The sequence below is a fragment of the Arvicanthis niloticus genome, chromosome 5, assembly GCF_011762505.2.
Source record: "Arvicanthis niloticus isolate mArvNil1 chromosome 5, mArvNil1.pat.X, whole genome shotgun sequence".
NCBI lineage: Eukaryota > Metazoa > Chordata > Mammalia > Rodentia > Muridae > Arvicanthis > Arvicanthis niloticus.
The window spans coordinates 100403441-100427826 of NC_047662.1; the positions used below are offsets into that span (position 1 = coordinate 100403441).

Sequence of the window (24386 nt, forward strand, 5' to 3'; positions counted from 1 at the left end):
GTGAGCATGGCATTTCTCCATGAGCTACAGAGAAGAGAAGAAAGCCAGGAACAATGTTTTTCAAATATTACAGCAGGGAAGAGCAGGTAGAAATGGTTGGCTGGAGCTTCTCTTTTGTTCTATAGTCAAGAACCCTGTAACTCATTATGACAGTTATATTGGTATTGATAGCATCAGTTTGCAATTTAAATGACAAGTTGTGGTAATTATTTAGTCTCAGTCAGAGAGTTCTACCTTGCCTTTGATCATTTAGTTCCCAGATAAAAGACATAAACTTTGTATTTATGATAAGCCTTTAAAACACTAGCTGGGCACATATCTATCCTCTGTGCTATTATGTCTACTTCCCTGTTAATGACCCTGCGATATGACTTGTCATGTTCTGCCTGGGCCACTCTTACTCTGATTGGCCAGTTCTCAGTATCCCTTACCTCATGGCATCTTCTCTCCACCTTTTCTTTTTCTTCCTCATGGTCTCTGTCCCAAACCTCAAGCCCACCTACCCCTCTTCTGGCCAGCGATAGGCAATAGTTTTAAACTAAGGAACAAGGTTACACAGCATCACTTGGTGTACATGAGGATTTTCTCATCCCTAGGCGCAACCAGACCTTGGGAGCCAGTATTTAGCATTACAATACATAGTAACAAACCAAATATCAACATATGTGTCTTTGTTCGCATAAATATATAATTTTTTGTAGGAAAACCCTTAAATATTACATAAAAAGACAGCACAGAAAACGTCCCTGGAACCTGGGTGTAAGACAACTCCTGTAAGGAAGCGCCATCAGCCATGTCCCATGCTCATCTCACGCACAGCCCCCATCTCTTACCTTGAACACAGGAATACGGAAGGCAGGGATCTCCAGACGGACACCCCTTTCGGTTCACTTCACAGAGCTCATTGGCTGGGCAAGGATTTGGATTACAGGGATGAGTTACTTCTTCTATGATGTTACCTAAAGCACTTGGCCCTGAAAAACACAAAACTGATAAGTGTAACCAATCTAAAAGAACACCATGTCTTCAAGTTATCTAACTTCATCATGGCTGGAATAGACAGAGTTCACAGGCAGAAAGCAAGGCCTGAGTCTAACCAGCCCTAACTAAACATTTGGATTTCTTCATTTGTCAGTTTATCACTATGCACCCAACCATTCACTTACTAATGGGGACGTACAGTACAGTTGGCAGGTCCTGGGTACTAGATATACTAATGAACAAAACAGCTAAGTTAACCTGGAGTCACTATCTGGAAGAGAATAAGATAAACTCAGATAACGTCAGTGGCCTGCAGTTCAGAGATTGGACACATTTGGGGTATGGTGATCAAATACATGTTTATGTGTAAGGGGTCATTTTGCACTTTAAAAATAATAAATGTCAATCTGTTATGGAGACATGAGCCCTTACACAATCATATCTACACCCAACTTCCTGTCAAGGCAGAGCGGCACTTCCAGCATGGTGGTATTTAAGGAGAGCACTGCTGTTCATGCTAGAGCGTCGTCCAGCTCCAGCGTCGTCCAGCTCCTGCTGGTACCGGTTTCTTCCACACACACTGCTGTAGGCTGCTACACCATGAATGTACTAATGTGCTTACCTGATCCTCAGCCTCACTCGGCTCTGAGACTTACAGAGACAGAGGCTGTGGAGCCTTCTCACTCAGCCCCATCACTCTGGGCAGCTTTACCTGGAACTTGGGAAGGGATCTTGCCAAGGTCACAGGGGTAAGAGCCAGGGCATGCACCATAGTCTCTCTATCCTGAGAGCCCACAGATACTGTCAGTTATACATCCACCGCCCTGTCTTCTCTATTTGTTTAGTAGATCCTTATTTGTATTCAAGGTGGTCATAGGCTCAAAGCCAAAAAGACCACCCACCCAAGTTTTCCATACACTTATAAGTGTTCCCTGCAACTAAGGAGAAGTCTCTCCCCCTCCCTCTTCCCTTTTGCCAATTCGAGTCAGTTGGATGAAACGCCAGCAGCCATGGCAGGACAGTAAAATGCAGGGAGTAACTGAGCAGAGTGCAGAAAGGCTGAGAAGCCTGTATTCCTGATGTTGCACCACCATAAACATCCTGGCCTACTTGCTTCTGAGCTTTCCTGTGCTTCTAACTGTTCTGTTATTGGCAGTTGGGCTTAATCCTAACTGGAAAAGCAGCAACTAGGCTCCTCTGTTGGCCAGCCAGTTTATGGCACTGGCGCCCCCTGGTGGCAGCCCAAACACCAAGGGCATGGTCTCTGACACTGGTCTCACTGCTAAGGAGCTCTTTCTGGAATTCCTCCTTCAAGGAGGTACCAACCTACCGCCTTACCTATTGTCACAAGTGTCTAGCAGGGAGAAAGTAAAGTAGTGAGACAAGTTCCACTTCCCCATGGGAGCCCAGGGGAGAGCTCTTTCTTCTCTTCTCTATTGGGTAAGTCCAAGCCAGGCCTGGCTCAGGTCCTGATACACAGATGAGAAACGCTGACAGCTTCCTAGGAGAAATTCCACTTTCTGGGCACATCATGACTTCTGATGATATTGTCCTTGCTTTGATCTTTACAATTCCTGACTAGTAAATAGTTCATATTTCCTCCAAAAGATAAAATACAACTTCTGCTTACACATTTAAAGATGACAATGACAAGTTGACAGGATCTAGTCACTTAGGAGACAAAACTCTGGACCCCTGGGTGAGACATTAGCCCTGCCCTATTTGATGGTGCCATTCTATTAGTTGGGGACCTGGACTGAAAAAATTAGTTGAGCACAGCCTCTGGCTTCTGAACGCCTGATGCTCCGGCTTCCCGTTGCCATGGCTGCCCCTGTACACTTGAACTGTGAGCCAAGTAAACCCTTCCTCCATTAAAATGCTTTTGTTGGGTGTTTTTGTTACCACAACAAGAAAGTAACTAATGCAGATGGTATCATCAGACAGCAGTTCCTCATCCAAGGCAGAGAACAAGAGCAGAGGCCATGAAGGAAGCACCCGAACTCTAAAACCAAACCCACCCAGTACTTACTGAGGTACGTATCCAGAGGTATACAGTTCTCCAGGTCATCTGCAGGGGACAGAAACTCACAGATACTTTCAGCCGTGTGGTCTTCAGGGAATTTATTCTGGTCTCCACATTTCTTAAGAATCTCTACACAATCTGATCTTAAAAGAAAAGAGAACATTTTGGATTCATGGCTCTGCCTCATATTGTCTGGTCAAAACTATGTTTCTGAAACTTCTCAGAGGCTTTCATTACATTTCAGACGTTCTCCCAACTGGCTAGGACTAAAGTCGGGTCAAAGGGCAGTCACGGTGAACTTCCAACTACACAGTAAATCCAAAGCCTAACTTCCTGTAATCTGAGACCAAAGGCCTCATTCCAGATTTATATTTACTGCTCCAAGCATGGTGTAAGCTTCTACCGCCTTTAAAAGGAAAGTGAACTAGGCAAGTCTGTCTTGCAAACTGTAAGCCATTTCCAAGGCCTGTGTCAGTCGATTCTGCTTCCCTTCCTTTCCTTCCCTTTATTTTAAGATCTTTTTACTTTTTAGTTATGACTGCTAAGGTGTTTGGCTTATAACAACCAGAGAGTTTACAACTTTTTTTTTTATTAGTTTAGGGACTGGAAAGATGGCTCCATAGTTAAAAGCACTTGTTGCTCTTGAAAAAGGACATGGCTTTAGTTTTTAACACCTACAAGCTGGCTGAAAACCATCTGTAATCCCAGTTTTAGGGGTCTTTTGACCTCTGTGGGTACCAGGCACACATGCATGTGGTGTACATACATACAGGTAGACCAAACATTCATACAGATAAGACATGAATATTTTTAATAGTTTTCTTTAGTAAAATCTTGAGTAAGGGCTTGACTCCTTAGGTGGAGGTTTCCTATGAGCACGTCCTTCCCATGTGTGGTCTCTGACTATTACATAGCTAGACCCCAACTTCTCCCTTATTCAGCGCATTCTTGAGTCATGTCAGAAAACTGATTAGAAGCCGGGCATGACAGGTCATACCTGTAATCTCTGCTCAGGAGGCTGAGGCAGGAGGATCGTTATGAGGTCAAGGGCAGCCTGATGATAGAGTGAGATAGGAAGACTCCAAAATAAAAACTAAACCAAATAAGAAAAAATAAAAATGATCTGGACCGTTAATAACCTGAACCGAGCAGTACTGAGCCACACACCAAGGGTTTAGGGCTTGGTGTGGACTTGGTCTTGGAAAAACTTTTGAAAAACATGCCTGAAGAGCAGCTGAAGGCTGTGCAGTGAGGGTCTGTTTCTCCCACCAGGCAGTTGTCATCTTGGCCTTGTCTTAGATCTCCTAAGTAAACCATTCAGAACTGTTTCCTAGGAACAGGACTTGATGACTGGCCACTGACTCCCACTGGATAACAATAAAGACAGAACAGTAGCTGCGGAGAAGGAGGAGCAGAGAGGGAAAGGACAACAGCACAGCAAGAGAGCCCCTAGGTCAAAGGGAAGTCGGGAGCACAGCTAAAGCCGCACATGAGCTGGAGATGGCACAGCGACCTGAAGTACTGCCCGCCAAACCTGAAGAACAGCTTGAGCCCGATCCCTGAAAACCATCACACAGTCTGAGGTGGTGTGCCTTCACCCATATCCTCCCTTCCTAAATGTTTACAAATAGGGCCAGCAAGATGGCTAGTTGGAAAAAGGTGCCTGCTGTGAAGGCTGATGACCTGAATTCAATCTAGGATGCACCGAACACCTACACATCCCCCCCATTCCCCCACACCCACCCATCCCCCCTCACCCCCCAACACCCACACTCCGGCCCAAGTTGTCCTTTGATGTCCACATGTATACAAATGGACACATTTGTACATAGTTGTACAAATGAACACTCACTCACTCACTCAATCAATCAATAAATGTAATCAACAATTTTAAAGTATAAAATTGTAATTGTACACTGAAGGTATTTAGAAACTTCTTGAATTAGATTCCATAATAAAGTGCACATGGGAAATAAAGTTCAATGGGAATCTGCACTAAGGATAAATTAGTATCAGCCAAAGGAATGTGGGAAGCCTCCTTAAGAATGTCTGGTGTTTGACAAGAGGCAGGCTTCAGGCAAGAAGGTGGGGACCATCCCTCAAGCAGAAGAGGGGAAAGTGTGGAAGCACCTCGTGGGGGAGGGGCACATGCAAGAGAGGCTGAGATAGAGATGAGGGAGGGACTCCCCAGGACTGGAATGGCTTACTTGCAGATGATACTTCCTCGGGATTTGCTATGGCAGGGCTTAATCTGCAGGGAGCATGCGACTGCTTTCCACATCTCTGGCTGGCAGGTTTTAATATCCAGGACAGGGATGCTGATGAAGGGCATCTTTATGCTTCCCTTCTCCCACAGCTTCATGTCACTCATGGCCCCCTGGTCAGACTGAGCGGTGCAGCTCCTGAACAGTTCTGTTGGCCTTAAAAAAGAGCCAGAAGGAATGGAGACAAATTATTTCCTGAGACAATGAGTAAACTCTTGATTCGTCCACACATCAGAAAAATCTGATTTTCTTAAAGAGAGAGTGCATAAGACCCACCATAAACTTTCAGCTTCAAGCAGCTGAAGACAACGTGTCACTAACATCAGAACACTGACTGCATACTTTAATTTAACAGGTTCTTATGAAGCAGGTTAAAACTTCAAGGTGCTTTGGATAGGACTAACATCTCCAGGCCATTTCACTTTATTTCGGAAAATAAATGAGTCTCAGTCTATAAAACAGAGGTATAACTGGGTGGTAGTGGTACATGCCTTTAATCTCAGAACTGGGGTGGGGGGTGGTTGCTGGAGGAAGGGGGATGGGGAAATGGATCTCTGAGGTCATCCTGGTTTACAGAGTTGGTTCCAGGACAGCCATGGTTACACAAAGAAATCCTGTCTTGAAAACCAAAATCAACCAACCAACCAAACAAAAAGGCACGCAAACAAAACTGAGGTATAACTAAAAACCAAAATGTACAGAATATGAGTTGGATGTGATTTGACACGTGCTTAGCTCATAGAGAGGCATGTAAATCAATAATGAATACTGCTATCACACCTGGTACCTTGTGCCCAGCTGAATCACCATATGATCTACAGTCTTCATACACAACTTATTTTAGACTGTTCTAGAATGTCATATAAATAAAATCATTTGGGGGTCTGGCATAGTCACTAAAACATAATCTTTTTGATATTTACCCATGTTGTTCTATATGCAAGCATTTTATTCCTTTTTTGCTGGGAGCCAGCCATGTCAGGGTAAGGTACTAAGGTGGGACACAGTGACAAATGAAGGCCAAAGTCTGATGACCTCTGGCCTTGTAACTCTCTTGTACTGTTCTGAGGACCAGAAGCTGACAGCTTCTGGTAATTTAACTCTTACTGTTCTAGGGTCAAAAGCTGATGACTTGTGGTAATTTCACAGAGAAAAGAAAAAAGAAAAGAATAGAAAGAAAATCAGGTACATACACACACACACACGCACACACACACACACACACACACACTCTGAGTGGCTGGGCCTGACCACCTGTTTCATCAATTTCACAAGTGCACATGCATACTTATATACATACATATATACCTACATATGTATGCATGTACATACATATAGATAGACATATATTCATTTGGTGGATGCAATAGAGCCCAACAGCCACACTTTATATTTTCTCTCAGCTTTTTTATGCCTTCTTAGACAATTTTTTTTTATAAAATTACTTTATAGATAGTATGTTACATAAAAGGGGAGTCACAGAAGGATGTTGACAGTAAGTTCAATGCAGTGTCTCAGTCCATAAGCTCATTATAAGTTCAAAGCAACAGTTTTACATGGCCTTGCTTTATTATACTGCACACCTGTGTCTTCATCCTTGGATCAGGATCATTAGGCTGTATATTAGTGGCAGAAAAGGCATATCATCCGTGAGAAGGAATCCTGGAAGGAAGTCTCTGGGGCTCTGCCTCTCTGGAGCACAACCATTGCAACCATGCTATACGTTGGGCCCAGAAACTCACTTGCTTGCCATAGATAGCCTTTCCTAGATGGCTTCTGTCACTTTTTATTGTTAGATATTATCTATTAATAAATGTTATCTTTTGTGAAATGTTCCTTTCTGTCCTCTTTTAAAAGTTGAGGGGCTGGAGTGCTAGCTCTCAGTGGTTATGAGAACTGGCTGATCTCACAGAGATCCCAGGTTCAGTTTCCAGCACACACCTGGTGGTTCAAAGCCATCTTCAGGTCCAGGTACTCAGATACACACAGTCAAAATATTCATACACATACAATAAATCTTAAAAAAAGCTGAAACTTTGATTACTGAGGGGTTGTAAGGGTTCTTCATTCATTATAGATGTTTCCTTTGTCAGATGTATGTAGTATAAATATTTTCTGCTAGGTTATTGTTTATCTGGTAGTATCTTTTGATGAGGGAAAAAAAACTAAGTTCATATAAAACATTACTTTAAAGCCAGACATGATAGTATAAACCCTGTACTTGGGAGGTAGAGGCAAGAGAATGAGGAATTCCAGGATAGACTCAGATAGATAGCTAGTTTGAGGCCAGCATGGACTACATGAGACCTTGTCTCAAATAAAAACAAAAAATTACTGGAGTTTAACTACATAAATTATAATGTACAGATTGGGAATTTAGTTCAACAATGTTTGAAGACTGTATCCAGCTATGTAATGAATACCTCTACACAAGCTGGGTGCAAAGGTGGTGCATGCCTCAAATCCCAGCATTCAGGAGGCAGAGATGGGGATTTCTGTGAGTTTGAGACCACATAGTGAGCTCCAGAATAGCCAGAGCTTCACAGCAAAACCACCCCCAAAACAAAATGCAAATCCTGTACACGATCTAGAACATTTCCATCACCCTGCAGTTCCACGATGCCCCTGGTTTCTGGGTGCTTATCCTTAGCCTACTCTTGCTTATATCCTTGGACTTCATGTCCTTGGAAGCACAGAGAACACTGGGCTTCTGTGGCTGAATGTGAGCCCATTCATACTTGGGTATCTTAGGAGTTTGCCTTTTTTCTGTATACTCCTCCACTGTTTGGAACAGCATGGTATGTTATGTTGTTTTTCCTCATTCTCCTGATGGATGTTTTGGGTCCTCTCCTAAAATGGGAGATGACAAATAATGCTGGCACATGGGTACTGTCTTGGACACATGCTTTCATGTCTCCTGGGTAAATAAACACTCACTAGCAGGAAAGAGTGAGAAGCCAACACACTTCATATGCATGCCAGGCTTTTAATCTAGCTATACCAATGGGTCTGAGAAAGCATCAGAGGAGTTTTAATTCACACTTGCCAGTACTAGTACTACCAAAACTTTTCATGTATATTCTTTAAAAGAAAAAAAGCACCTTCAACTGCTAACTCTATGGCATTCAACAGCATGTTTTCAAATGTGTACATATTGTGGAATGGCTAAATCAAACTAACTAACACATATTAGCACAAATGCTTTACCCTGTTTTCATGGTAAACACATCAAATCTATTCTTAGCAATTTCACATATGCAAAGTACTTATTAGCTGGAATAATTATCTTTTTTTGTTTTTGTTTTTTTTCAAGACATGGTCTCACTATGCAGTTCTATCTGTTCCAGAACTCGCTGTGTAGACCAGGCTGGTGGAATCACCTGCTTAAAATTCAAGGATACTTCTTTACTGAACAATTCAAATCAGAGTATCCTGAGGTATCAGGATAGTAAGAAAAAGAAGGGGCCAAGATCTGAGCCCGAAACATATCAGTTAGCAGCTGAAGAAAACAGAAAGGGGCATTGTCTTAGTCAGGGTTTCTACTCCTGTACAAAATATTATGACCAAGAAGCAAGTTGTGGAGGAAAGGGTTTATTCAGCTTACACTTCTACATTGCTGTTCATCACCAAAGGAAGTCAGGACTGGAACTCACACAGGGGAGGAACCTGGAGGCAGGAGCTGATGCAGAGGCCATGGAGGGATGTTGCTTACTGGCTTGCTTCCCCTGGCTTTCTCTGCTTGCTTTCTTATAGAACCCAGGACTAACAGCCCAGGGATGGCACCACCCACAATCGGTCCTCTCACTCTTGATCACTAATTGAGAAAATGCCTTACAGCTGGATCTCATGGAGGCATTTCCTCAAGGGAAGCTCCTTTCTCTGTGATAACTCCAGTTTATGTCAAGTTGGTACACAAAACCAGCCAGTACAGGCATTCAAAGCACAACCCTGGAGACCTCCACCATTCCCAGTGAACCACTGGTGCAGAAGGGAGAGTGAATGAAGGCACAGAATATTCTGAGCTCCCAAAGCTTGAGGCATTCCTGACTGGAAGAGACTTTGCAATCATACTTCCTTTCCAGGGGCCATGTAGAAGGGACAGAGCATGTCGGGATGAGACCATAAAGAAAAACAGCTTTCTTTACTCTTGAAGGCACATCAGAAAGTGGTATTTATTTAAACAAGTTAATAATAGTGCATTTCTATTTTCATGATTAATAATTTTCATACCTGTTGTTAAAGTTCGTACAGTAGGTAAGGTTTGTACAGCCCAACTGGCAAGGTTCCCGGACATCAGCTAGACATGTCAACATGGATACCTCCACCGGATTATATTCACAGATGCGGTCAAACTCTTGCCAACTCTGTGTATTTCCCCAGCTCATGCTATAAAGTTTCATGCACAGTTCCCTGAAACAAAAGAATAAATACAGAACATTAGAGAAAAGCCCAATGAATATTTGATCTGTGCAAAACTGCAAATGTATTAACTATTTTAGGAACATAAAGAAAAAAAGTACAAATTAACTAGCTCCTGGAAGCTTTGGAACCAGACAAAGTCAGCTCCATGAAAAATGGCCTTTTAAAATTATCTGCGGGTGTCTGGAGAGGCAGCTCATCAATTAAGAGCTCTTCTGGAGGTCTAGGTTTGATTCCCAGCACCCACATGGCAGCAGTTCCTGTCTGTAGCCCCAGTTCCAGGCGACCCAACACACATCTCTGGCCTCTGAGGGCACAGGCATGCATGTAAGTGCACAGATAAACATGCAGGGAAACACTCGTACAAATACAATACAATACAATACAATACAATACATATATTAAAAAAACTCGCCCACGGGACAGAGTGGGGCTGAGAGATGGCTGAGCCGTGTAGAGCTCACCATGCAGGTTACCATGGTGACCTGAGTTTGACCCCAGAACCCACTTTATGGTGGAAGCAAAGAATGAAGTGCAGCTTCCCATGATCTCCACATATCTTCCATGGCATGCCTGCCCACTCCACCCCAATAATAAATACATAAATTCAGGAATAAATCAGTAAATACATTTCCAAAAATTAAAGAAAAATCACCCAACCCCTTTGCTATGATGGACAGAAAGGTGAACACTACATTTTCCAGTCCCTTAAGGTGTTTTGTACATCCTTAGTTCTGACAATTCTTTCCCATAGCTTTCTTACTTCCTCCTTTTCTCAATATGTACTTAAAGCAAAACACAAGGTTTTACCTCCACAAAGGTACAATTTCCTCTAATTATGGTAATCATAGAAGGCAGAGTACTTTACTAAAGCATTTTAATAGCAACTCTGTGTGAGACTCTGTGCCTGGGGTACTCAACACCTGGGTTCAGTCCCCAGAACCAAGAAAGATGGGGGTGGGGTGGGGTTTACAGAGTCAAATGTGTCTAGGTCACTTATATTCCCTAAGACCCTCAAAGCCTCTCCCTACTACTGGAGTTGATCCACGACACCCTGATGCTCAGTACTTGGTGACTATAAAGCAACTTACATGTTTCTACAGATAAACCAATTCTGCTATCACATTTCCAAAGTGCCTCTATACACTGAATTCATTAGTTTAATTTTTAAAATAAAAGTAATACATGTTCACTATGAAAATTTGGCATCATTGAAATATACAAAACTATAAGTAAATATTTCCCACTGTTCGCACAGTTACCTGACTCTCAAAAATACCCCTATGAAGAAGGGTTTGTTTTTTTAATGTGTGAATGTTTGCCTGCATGTATGTCTGTGCACTACGTGTGTTAGGTGCCAATGGAGGACATCAGATCTATTGGAACTGAAATTACACACACTTGTGAGCTGCTATGTGGTTGCTGGAAATTGAACCTGGGTTGGCTGGAAGAGCAGCCAGTGCTCTAAAACACTGACCTAAAGAAAGTATCTTTACTCTGCAGTCTGGCTGCCCACTCTTCCTGTAGTCATGAGCACTGTTTTATGTGTGTGCTTCTTCAAGGCACTGGTGATGCAGTATCATTAAACAGACCAGACCCTGGCTCTCACAGGAGCATGCACATTTGAGGAAGAAGTCAGTATTTTCTCTAGCTGTTAACTTTCTATATTTGCCCTGAACAGATTATTCAACATCTCAGAGTTAGTTTCTAACATTTAAAACAGAAATGATATAAATTTCCCCAATTATCTCATAAGGTTTCAGAAAGGTCACGTCTAATGAAACTGAAAGCATTCAACAAACTATACCCCCTGAGTTGTTAATTAAGGTAGCTCAGCAGGTAACAGGGCCTGCTGCCAGCCTAACAAACCCTGGGACCCTATGGTGGAAGGAGAGAACCAGCTCCCAAGTTGTCCTTTAATTTCCACATGCACCACAGCAGACACCCTCCTAAATGTTAAGAAACAACAGTAACACTCTTCAAAACCAAAACCAAGCTGGGCGTGTTTAACAAGCTGCCACCTTTAATCCTAGCATTTGGGAGGCAGAGTTTTTTAAATAGTGAGTTTCAGGACAGCTAGAACTACTTAGAGAAGAGTTGTCTCAAAAAACAAAAATAAAACAAACAGCAACAAGAACCATCCCAAGCTCCAGGCACTCAGTACAAACAGAAGCTTACTTCTGTGAGTGCTGAAACACTCCTCAGCATCCCTCTCATTGATAACATTATTAACTTCTATACAGAATCCATCTCTGTAACTATAGGCTAGGCTACTTACAATTAGGACTTTCAATTGACTTTGTTTAGATTCTTTTGTATCTTTGGTAAAGTTTGATGGATTACCCTAGGCATAATTTCTTCTTGTAATGATCCATTCAATTTTATGAGAATAAAATATTTTTATTTTTCCTTCAGGATATCCTAGTAATATTTGGCTCCTTTTTGTGCAAAATACCTTTAGTAAGGCAAACTTCTGTTTACATCTTTGTTGTGATCTGAATGAGAATGGCCCCATGGGCTCATGTATTTGAATACAAGGTCCTCAGTTGGTGGAACTGTTTGGGAAGGATTAGAAAGGTGTGGCCTTGTTGGAGAAGGTGTGTCACTGGGGAGAGGGGCTTTGAGGTTTCAAAGGGCTTGTGCTACCCCACACCCAAGTCTGTTTCATGACTGTGTCTCAAGATATGAGCTCTCAACTACTGTTCTAGCACCATGCCTGCCTGCTATCACATTCTCTGCCATGATGGTCATGGACTCTAACCCTCTAAAACTCAAAGTCCCAAATAAGTTAATTCTTCCATAAGTTGCCCTGGTCATGGTGTCTCATCACAGCAATAGAAAGTGACTTTCATCATCTCAGGTATCTCCATTTACTTTCATCTCTACATTGTTTGCTCTGTCAACATTTGCATTATTTTTTTTATCTCTGGGTATAAAACCCAGTTGATGCTGCTATGATTTGGATGTGAAATAAGTCCTCAAAGGCTCATGTGCAGAAGGATTGGTCTCTGGCTGGCAACCCTATTTTGAGAGTTGGCAGAAACTTTAGGAGGTTCAGTTTAGCTGGGAAGTCTGACTGGAGGAAGTAGGTCACTGGGTGGGCAGCTCTGACCACCACACTCCCTCCACTGGAATATTCTGCTTCTCCTCAGAACAAGCCAATGGAGCCAGAGGACTATGAACTGAAACTTTCAAAATAGTGAACTGAAATAAATCTTCCTTCATTTGTTTATGGCAGATTATTTTGTTTGAGAACCACCACACCGCCACACACACAGTAATTCTCCAACTAACACAGATGCCTATATCATCAAGGTTGTTATAACAAAAGACTGTTTAAATTCAAAGTTCATTCCTTCCTTCAGCAGTGGGTATCATGTGGCTCAGGCTGGCCTTGAACTCAGTATGTAGCTGGAGCTGAAGCTGACCCTCCTGTCTCCATCTCCTGAGTGCTGGGATTATAGATTTGTGTCTCCGTGACTAGTTTATGTGGCATTAGAGGGCTTTATGCATGCTAGGCAAACATCCTACCAACTAAGTTACACTCTTCACCCCAAAATTTCATAATTTAATAAAGAGACTATCTCTTAAATATCACATCAAAACATATTCTTGTAAATAATTACATGTGTAAGTATGTGTTTGTACACATACTTGTGAGTAAAGGGCCTGAAGATGCCAGAAGAGAGTATCAGACCCTCATAGTTGGAATTAGAGGGCATTTTGAGTCACCCAGTGTGGTTGCTGGGAATCACACTCAGGTTTTCTGCAAGAGCAGTAAGTACTCTTAACCGAGCCATCTCTCCAGGCCCAGCATACTGTAAGTTTAATGATATCACATCATCTTTAAATATTTATTGCCCTTTGAATGGTTAATTTTTTATACCCCCACTCAATCTATAAAACAAAAATTTAAAGGGCTGAACTCAAGTTCCATGGGGTCCTATGACCTCTTCTGACTTCCATGGGCACTAGGCATACATGTGGCACACGTGTACACATTCAAGGAAATAGTCATATATATATTTTAATTAAATTGTCTTTATGTGTGTGTGCACATGCGTAGTGCATAATGTATAGCAGTAAGAGAACAACTTGAGGGAGTTTGTTTTCTCTTCTACCATATGGATCCCAAGAATTATACTTAAATCATTTAATTAATTAACCAGGCCTGGTGGCAGGAGTCTTTACCTGCTAAGTAGTGACCTTGCTGGCCCTAAAATATTGTATTGTACTTAAACAGTCTTCAGTAAATATTTGGGTGGTGAGATGGCTTAGTGGGGAAGAGTGCTTACCACTCTTGCAGGACCCAGATTCAGTTCTTAGCATGTGCACGGCAACTTACACTTGTCTGTAACTCCAACTCCAGGGGATCTGATGCCTTCTTGGGCTTCTGGGGGTACCACCCATTCACCCAAGTATAGACAGATACTCATAAGCATAAAATAAATAATCTTTTAAAAATTTTTAAAAAGTAAAAGATTTTATATCTTCTATTACCTTTTGCACTGAGAATTGAATCTGAGCATGCTAAGCAGTCTACCACTGAGCTACACTCCCCAGTGTCAGACTGTTTATCTTCCAAATGCTAAGCTTATACAATACAAGAAGAAGGCATTTGTTAAAAGTCACCAATTAAAATCCTTTTCCTATTGATCTTGATAAAGGAAAATGAGATACTAACCTACAGATTGAAGTGTTTGCTTTAGAGCAACAGTGCAATTTGGCCCCATCAAGGCCGGTTGAGGGAGGAGGGTGCACAGTGACTCCGGGGTGAACCGACTGTGAGCTTTCGAGAAAACACTGCCAAAGAGGATCTTGAGGCAAGGGCTGGGTCTTACAGCCCTCAATGAGACCATCAACAATCTCCATTTCTGTTTTCTTAGACATTAGAATTCTCTTGCAGGCGTTTTGGCAAGCATGGTCTTCAGCTCTGTCACAGCAATATAGACCTACATTCAGGACATAAGCCCTTTATTAGCAGGTTTTATTACATTGCTCAGAAGAAAAGAACATGGCAGCAAGGGAGAAAACAACAAGCCTCTGTGCAAGTCTTGTGCAGTAAACAGGACCTACTCTCTCCATCATTCTGCAATGTTTCTCTTCCCAGAATCCACCACAGTCCCCCAGTCAGGAGCGTTCTAGAACTATCCTTATACATTGGAAGTCATCGCACACCTGAGAAGTTCACATAAAACACTTGGTTATGCTCTTGAGAAACACTGCAAATCAAAGTGGGCTTAATTCCCGCTTGTGTCTAGTGGGGACTCTACATAAGATTGACGACTAATTTCCATGGCATTAAAATCATTCCATTTAATCATACCCTAAGATACCACAAACTTTTTTTTAGAAGCTAATTAATATACATTGTAATTTAGATAATATGAACTCTGACAATGTCTTAGTTTATTTCTGCCTTTAATCTTCTTTTCTTCCTTGATGATACGGACTGAACCAGGGCCACAAACATGCTAACGGGCCATGATTTGCCTGTGAATGTCCCCACTCACCCAGCCTTTAATTTTCTACAGAGAACTAAAAACCAAAAGAATATGTTCAGCCAGGCTATAGGGATGGTCCTCTTAAGTAGTTTCCTCAGGTGTCTGCATTTGAAGAAGCATACTCAATTTGAAGCTCTCTTTTCTAGGTTCCTGTGTTAGGACAGGCATTGGAGTTTATTGCTCTACTCTTAAAACCTCTTTCTGCCTTAGTTTTCTTAGAGCTTCTATCCCCTTACTGCGGCAACCCTTCAGTGTAGCCTAAATGTCAGGAAACACAGATCGGCTTTAAAATAAATGAAGGCCAGGTGTATGAGTTTCACCACACCACCACATCATAGGACGTCAAAAGCCTCAGATTCTGATTTCAATTATGGCCATACAATGCACACCACTTTCAAGATAATAAAAGAAGCCTTAGGATATTCCAGTATAAACACAAGCATCTGCCTTACAACTAAGCCTTTCGTCAGTCTGGTTGACCAGTCAGCTCTTTAAAATCTGACTGCCTCTCAGTGAGCAGAATGGATTCTAGGATATACCACGTAGGTGGGCTGAAGATCCCGCAAGGACAGCTTCATTAGGCAGCCTTGATTTTTCAAAATTATTACTCTCTTATTTTTATAATTTTTTATGAAAGTAAGAACTTCTCATTAATAAAAGTTCCAGCATCACAGAAATATACAGTGTAGAAGAGCTAAACAGAACTCAGACTGAGCTTTTAGTTCTGAAACTTGTTTTGTTTTCTTAATACATCTTGGACTTTCTGAATAAATGTACTCCCTTTTGTGAGTTATAAAGTGTGGTTATTGTATAGAAATATAATTTAGTCAATATCCTACTGATACATTTTTGGGTCATTTCTATGTTTTTTCTCATATACATATATGTAAATTTGTAAGGTTTTTTTTTTTTTTTTTTTTTTTTGTATAAATGGCAACGTGGAATTTTCTGGTCAAAAGGTTTAATCTGATGTACATCAAAGAAATCTGGATGTCTCTCAAGTGAACTAGACCACATACATCTACATGAATGCATCAGTTTGTAAATGAATTATTTTATCAAAGACTGAGAAGAACACAACCCTTTTACTTACTGTCAGTTGGGTTTCTCATTGGATAAGACTGGGTGTAATTGTTCACACAGTGTATCAACTGTGGACTGATAGAGGCACAATAATTTTCCACTGCTTTGATCTGAGATGGCCCAGGAGAAGAGTCTGTTCGAAAAATGGCTTGACAGAATTCTCGGCAGTTGGTGTGATGCCCTGCGTAACTACAGCACACTGAGCCCACTGTGGAGAGAGAGATGACACTGAAATACAAACAGCTTTTTGTTAATGCCAACTCAGTGAGCAACGGCACAGCTGAGTGTGAGAAGTAAGGCATGCCGTGGATGATAAACACGTGACTCAGCAGGACTGCAGCCATGGGGTCATGGGGTCATTCAATTTGCTCACTGACACATGACAGTCACACTCATCAACTTAGCTCTCTCTCTAGTTAACTATATCCATACCTGAGTAGTGCCACAATCCCGGAAGTATGCAGAAGCACATACAAGTATTGCTGGTTGTAATGACAGTTTGGGAGCATAATCTGGTGTTTAATGCATGTCAGGACTGCTAATGTACAACAAAGTTTCTAAAACTGTCACATTACCAATGCTTCCTCCCCAGTGTCCAAAGTGCCCATGCTGAGAGAGCAGGAATGGCCTCCTTCCGGCTGCACTTGTGCAGATTTATAGACAAAGCAAAGCCAAACCAAAGAAAACACAATGACAGTGCCTTAAACTTATTATTTTGATCTGTAAAAACCAAGAGAGAGCAAGGCAACTTAATAAATTTAACAAATGTGTACTTTGAAACTGAAATCTCAAAATTTCCACACAGTAGGCACATCTGTAAGAATCTTCCTATATTGTAGAAGTCTTCATTTTATAACTAATACAATTTGTCTCAAATCAAAGTCATTTGAAGGTAAGTATCTGTAAAATAACCAAAGCCAGGCCTGTAGCACACGCCTGTCATCACACAGCACTTGGCAGATGGAGGCAGAATGATTATAAACGGTAGCCACCCAAACTCCATGAGATGAAAGTAAAATGAAACAGATCACAACAGCAACAACCCTAGCAGCCAGGAGTGATGGTGCAAATATATTTGCAATCCCCAGGACATGGTAGGCAGAGGCAAGAGTTCAAGACGAGGCTGGGCTACATATATAGTGAGGCAAACAAGCACACCAAGAAATGCATGACAGATGCCATTTACTGTGGAAAAGGGAAATGCATGGCTGGAAGTCTGGGTGTGGGAATTATGATGGAGCTGGTCAGGAGACCCTCCCAGCATCTAAGGGTGTACGTGTAGCGGGTGCTAAAGGAGCTAGAGAGGCAGCTAAGAATTCCTACGAGATATCAGAAATGGCTACAGAAACAGGGTATCATGAATTCCAAAGAGCAATGAACTTGGAATTCAGGTGACTTCAAGAAATAATGATGAGTCATGAGTCGTGTAATTTAACCAAGTGAGGTGTGACCTTATAGGACACACCTCAGTTTCCTGGGCCAGAGCATTGTTCCATACCTATTGGGTACTAGCTTTGACTATAACTACTCCCGAGTTTATGTCTACTGCCAAAGAACATATGTTCATTTTGGGGAACAACTGCTTTTCAGTACTGCTATGTGTGTGGTGCTGGAGATGACAAGGACTTTAGATGTCTAAGCACACACTCTACCTCTGTGCTATATCTCCAGCTACACAAAGAGGTTCTGGTTGCATTTATTAGTGAACACTGCAATGGTGGTGCTCTGGGAGTTTCAGTGCATGAAGTGAAATAGGATCAAGTGCCTGTCTTTTGACTCCTCCATTGGCTTAGCTTCCTTGCTGGTGTGGGAGGACCCAAGATTATCTGCCAAAGACTATATGGTACATTCTGAACTAGGCCACAGCTGGACAGGGTAGAAGTGCAAGACTGTGTGACATTCTTCAATACACCACATTAGCAGGCAAAGCCAACCAACTGCTTGTTCCTCGGTTCTTTTCCCACTTCTAACTGTTGGTCTCAACATGCCCTTCACATGGTATGCTGCTCCTCCAGTCTCCACTGCACACATCTTTGTTGGCTTCTCTTTCATCCCCCTTCCACAAATATCTTATTTACCCTCAAGGCCCAGTTAACCTATGAACTCCATGAGGTCTCCTCCAAGCAACCTTGTAATGAGATCCTCTGAACTGCTTCACTGGATCACTGTGCTACCTCATAGTCTACTCCACCTCCAAGTTCTTTGTGTTCTGGCCATGTAGCCCACAGATAACTGTTTGTGTCACACCAGGCAAGTATCCAATAAATATCTGTGGACTGGACTGAGAGGCAGCCCTTAGCAAGGACTATATCATGTATGTCTTCTCAAAAGTGACCCTATTATTGGTGTTATCTTTCTCTAGTAATCTATCTATAGTGTTGGTTTATAACTATGCAGTTGGGACACAGGACTTGCTAGAATACATAAATGATTTGAACAGGCAATGGCCTAGCAGAATCCTGTGTGCCTGCTTCTTCAGATGGCTGAGCAGGTGTAATGCTAAGGGGATGGGCAATCAGTTCTGACTGTTAACTATGTCTGTAGAATGTCTTGTTCTCTGGACTGCTTGTGCAACCACTGACAATATACTTACTTTCATTTCTGCTAATGCAACTGAAAAGAGCATTCTGTAAATTAAAGAAAAACAAACAAATTAACAAGCAGAATTTCTAATTTTATTCCATTTTAGAATTACATGGAAATCAGGATATCATATTTTTAATTCTTTTCTAAATTCAAGGCTGCAAACACAGAAGCTTTGAAACAACTTCCTGGTTCAGAGTAACCATCATGTAACCACAGTAGGGAGGGGTCTCTCTGAGCTGTAAACTGGCGTGTGAGGAGCACAGTAACGTGTCAGGGCACATGTGTGGAGGGGATCACCATGTATTGAGTTCTACTTTTTCTTGTAGAGTATAAAACTTTTTTTTTTTTTTTTAAGAAAATAACATAATAAAATACACTCGGACATACATTATTTCCTGTAATCAGTGCATTTTCAAGTTGATATGACCTCAGAAATGACCTCTAATTGTTCTCGACATGACTGCAGTGGAACCTCCCAAACTTCCCAGCCTATCCCATGTGACAGAAATCTACATTTTACACAATGTTTCAAAAATAGCTTTCATTTAGTCTTCTTGTGACCAGAGTTTGGGAAACTCCCTAGCATTTTACAGAGGGAAGCATTCCATAGGCAGAGGAGACCTGCTCTAGACCCCAGAAGTTGCTAAAAGCAGAGTCTGAGATCAGAACCAATTTTTCTAGAAGCCTTAGATTATTGTTCAGAATATCCTACCCTGTTTAAGTCATTGCCTTAAAAAAAGGGAAAGCAGGAAAGAAAACCAGAAAAAAAACAAAAGACAAAAGAAACTAAACAAAATAACAACAACAAAACTCTTCTTGTCCAAAACCATTAGGCTACGCAGGGCATGTCAGCTATGAGTCAGTATCATTCATAACTGGAAGGGAACAACTTACTAAAATAAATGTGCAAACATAAAGCATGGAAGGAAATCAGATGTACCGTGACCATCAAGTCCAGCTAAGTGACTGGACTTAAAAGGACCATCTTTAGTTGAGCATGGTGGCACATGGGAGTCTCAGCACTTGGGAGACTGAGGCAAGAGGATGTTCAGTTTGAGCTAGCCTGAGCTACACAGTGAGCTTGAGAACTTGTCTCAAAAAAAGAAAAATACAAGTAAAAAAGACCAGCATTACCAACCTTGGAAATCTAGCTTCAAAGGCTTTGCAGACATGGTGGCTATCATCACTAGAGAGGGTCAGCTGAGAGGTTTGTCACTGGTGTGAAGCCAGCTTGAACTACACAGTGTATATCAGGTCACCCTGGGATACAGTGGAACTGTTCAAACAGCCAAAAGAAAAGTCTATCTATATTGTTGATGAAGCTGCATTGCATTGCCGCTCTCTACCCAACAATATTCCATTGTAGGAGTAACCCACGGGGGAGTTAGTCATTCAAACAAAAGTGAGTAAGTTAACAAATAACCAAACCTGGGTCTCACAGGAAGGGACAACGAGTTCCTCCAGTGTGCACTGTTTCTGCCCGAGCTGGAGATCAGTATCAACAGTGGAAAATAAATGGCCTCTCAGTTCTGCCTCAGTGAACTGTTTGTATGTCTCCTCACGCATGTTCCTTTGTGTTACTGTGATGTGTCAGTCACCCATCTCAGACAACCCTCCACTGCGGTTCACCAGCCCAGGAACATTTACAAAATATAACAAAATCAATATTAAAACTAGTCTGCAGAGAATAGCTTCCATCAGGGATGACTTGCCTCCTAGGGGACACCTGATGCCTGCAGTCATTTTCTGTTATTGAAGTGTGGTGGAGTGGGCACTAATTAGCTTGTCGTGAGCAGAGGCCATAAAGGTTGCTGAGTATGGGCCAGATGTCCCTGGTCTCTAAGGATCCAGATGGCAATGCCAATCATACCAACTCTCCATAACCCTGCTTTGACGTGTACTAATTTGTTCAAGCTAGATTTTTAAAATTTGACCTTATAAGCAAGAGAACCATCACTTCCAGCTCAGTCTTATGATCACTTAGATTAAGAGAAAGGCACTAAGGGAAATCAAGGCTCAGGTATCAGAGGTCGTCTAATTCAACACCCTTATGTGACTGAGGTCACGGGAGGAAGAACCAGCTCCAGAAACCAGTCTTCCCCCAACAGGGCAAACAATGCAGAGAGTTGGCAAACTGCTGAGGGAAAACCTGTCTTCCTTGATGTCACCTGCAGAGTATAGATATTCCCCAAGCAACTATATCACTTCTCTTAATGTTTTCCTGGATGTGTTGAATGAAAACTTGATTTTTTACACAGAAGCACCATTAATGTTAATATATTACTTCTACATCTTTATTCAGTCTACAGTTTAAAAATATGTTTTGTCTGGGGCTGCAGAGATGGCTCAGTGGTTAAGAACATTGGCTTTTCTTTCAGGGGACCAGAGTTCAATTCCCAGCACTCATATGCAGCTCACAGCTGTCTGTAACTCCAGGTCCAGGGAACCTGACGCCCTCACTCAGTCATAAATACAAGCAAAGCATCAGTGCACATAAAATAGCTAAATAAATAAACCATTTAAAATATAAAAATATGTTCTGTCACTTTAGCAATATGATGAAGTCATTAATCTGCTACACCCATTTTGATTTTATAGATATATCATATCCAGCTTTGATAAAAAGAGTTCTATGTTTGTTATACGTAATCTTCATTCTTTTTAAGTCAGCTGTCCTCAAACTTGCATTGTTCCTGCCTCAAATTTCCAAGTGCAGGGATTACAGGGTGTGCCACCATGCCTGATTATCAGCAACTCTTTCAATGCTTGAGCTACTTTTGATTATTGATAGGCCAAAGGAGTATGTATGAATTATAGCATTAGTTTATAATTACTTCATGTCTTAAATCACCTATTCTGGTGTCTCAGCTAGCTAAGTCTTTCAAATGTCTGTCGCCATCTGCTGGCAAGAACAGGAAGTAAGTGTTCACATTCTCCAGTACGGAGGTCTTTCCATGGCCTGCTTACCACTACCACACCCATGGGACCTCCACTGAACAGCTCTCAATCTGACTTAACAGATAAAAACTACAGTGGTACTGAGGTGAGGGCATACCACACCAGAAACCCAAGAACACACCAGTGAACTGAGACTGACAGGATCCTAAGACCAACGTGGGCAACAGGATAATGATTTCAGAAATAAAAGGAGAAAGCACTATCATCCCATTTCCGGCCACAGCTCTGACTGATCCTGTCTTCCCTTGCTTTCTCCTTAGGCTGGGAAGGGGTTCCCTCCAGGTCCCAGTGTAGCTCCTGCAGGTTTCTAGCAGTGTGCTTGCTCACTGTTTCTAAGTCTATGTGGATTCCTCTTCTCACCGACTAGACTGCAAACTTTTGTCAGACAGTGGCTCATCACTGAGAAAGTTCCTACATGCACTGCTGTATCAGCTCACTGCATCATCAACTCAACGAATGTTAAGTAAATGAATGTGAGACAGATACAAAGACAACTGCAGAGCTCTGCTCCAGGGACTCAGAGGCCAGTATTAACCAAGATATACTAAGGAGATACATACATACATACATACATACATACATACATACATACATACATACATACAAACATATTTAATGACGCCCAAAGGGAGGTAACACTTTAAATCTATCTTCCTTCCTTCTGTTTCTTTTCTTCCTTCCTTCCTTTATTGGTTTTTGAGACAGGGTTTCTCTACATAGCCCTGGCTGCCTTGGAACTCGCTATGTAGATCAGGATAGCCTCAAACTTACGGAGATCTACCTGTCATTGCCTCCTGAGTCCTGGGATAAAGATATGTACCACCATACCTGGGAACAGATAAATCTTTAGGGTATAATAGGTAGTGACCCATGGAGATGACTCCAAAGAGGGAAGGGTAGACAATATCTGTTGGCTTTTATTTGGTTACGTCTGGGAAGACTGTACTCACCATCTTAGTAAGAAGTATAAGAAAGATGACAATTGTCTGTTTCGGTGTGTGTGTGTGTGTGTGTTGCATGACTTTAATGAATCTGTTAGTTTGAGGCCAGCCTGGTCTACATAGCAAGTTCCAGACCAGCCAGGGCTACATAGTGAAATCATCTCAAAAAGAAAGTTAGCAGGGAACATTCTAGAATTGTCATTAAATAGGGGTAATTAAAGATATGGGGTCTGGGCTAGGGAAGTGGCTTCATAGTAAAGCATGACACCCTGGCTTCAACTCCTGGTACCACAAAAACAAACAACAAAGTTTGAGAAGATAAGCCACCCAGTGGAAGACCATTTACGGTGAGACAAGATCACAGCTAGTCTGACATGACCAAGACTGTAGACATGTTATTACGCAGCTAAGGTATGAACAGGAAAAGAAATGGACTAGCAACAAAGACACTAAGTAAGTTTCTCCTCTCCTAAGACAACACTAAATGACAGCGCAGTGCAACCCAGCAAGTAAGTCTTACTATGGTAAGCCAGTACTGCAGGACCTCAGAGGTTTCGCTCTTTTTGGAGCTCATCAGCTGCAGGTAACGGCCAGATCTGATGCATACGCCTCTGTAGAGGTTCACCATTCCTAACGTTCTCCATCACACTCTGCTATTCCCTACGCTCCAACAACTCTTGGCATCTCCTCAGCGTGAACTGACACACACTATATTTAGACCCTAAGACTCCACAAAGGCAATTTGTGTATGTCTAAGAGCAAGTGTGTACCCACTAGGAATGGAGCCACAGGCTTCTAAGCCACATCTCTAGTCTGTGTACTCCTGTTAAAATAGTCAAAAGCTGACTGAGAGAGGGACAGTACAGCTGTCCAAAGCTTATACTGTTACCTGCCACACCAGAACCACTGCAGCAGACTGACTCCACACTACATCTGCCAGTGACACGCCCAGTCCTGCTCTTTCTGTTCCCTTAGACTAGTCCCCACTTCCTTTCTTTAATGTTTCTAACACAAAGTAAATCTAGAGCCAAGGTTAACGAGAAAAACGAACAAAGCTTTGCTGCAAACATATCTTGAAGCATACATTTACTGAACACCCGCTGAGGACATGGCACAATCCCAGCAGGCACACACAAACACGCACTCAACCCCAGCATCCAGGGGCAGAGCACAGTGCATGCTAAAGGTGGTAAGCTGGGTGGAGGACTACACATACTCATTTCCTTTCTATACATAAAACATTACTGGTAACTGCAGGAACTTGGTGGTTGTAGTACACAACACAGGAAAAAGCCTTGATTACATGCTATTCTCAATTGTGAACCACATGAATAATCAAAAAATACTGTTTTACACGAACCTGCACCTTGTCACACATAGCCATGTGCTGGCAGTGGTGCAGACAGCTGAAACTGGGACTCACCTTTGTTCTGCAGTCTAGGGCCTCTGTGCTACCTCTGTCTTAGCATTCTCACAGAACCAGGTCATCAGCAGAACAATCTGGTTGTTTTAGCAATTACTTAACCCAACACTTTTGTCTTAAAATTTTAAAAAATTATTGTTTTATTACTTTATATGTATGAGTGTTTTGTCTGCATATGGATTACATGCATGTCTCATGACCCAG

At 42.0% G+C, this 24386-nt stretch overlaps 1 protein-coding gene across 2 annotated transcripts in view; it reads right to left on the bottom strand.

Annotated features, from left to right (window-relative positions):
• Nucleotides 1-24386, bottom strand: part of Reck (reversion inducing cysteine rich protein with kazal motifs) — a 70266-nt gene that overhangs the window by 18800 nt on the left and 27080 nt on the right. For both annotated transcript variants that reach the window (XM_034502401.2, XM_034502402.2), the window contains 7 exons: nt 18868-18901; nt 16285-16482; nt 14372-14639; nt 9499-9678; nt 5212-5424; nt 3011-3147; nt 834-974 (listed from right to left, as the gene is read on the bottom strand). In XM_034502401.2, coding sequence (XP_034358292.1) covers nt 834-974; nt 3011-3147; nt 5212-5424; nt 9499-9678; nt 14372-14639; nt 16285-16482; nt 18868-18901 — 1171 coding nt within the window. The remainder of the gene's footprint in view (nt 1-833; nt 975-3010; nt 3148-5211; nt 5425-9498; nt 9679-14371; nt 14640-16284; nt 16483-18867; nt 18902-24386) is intronic.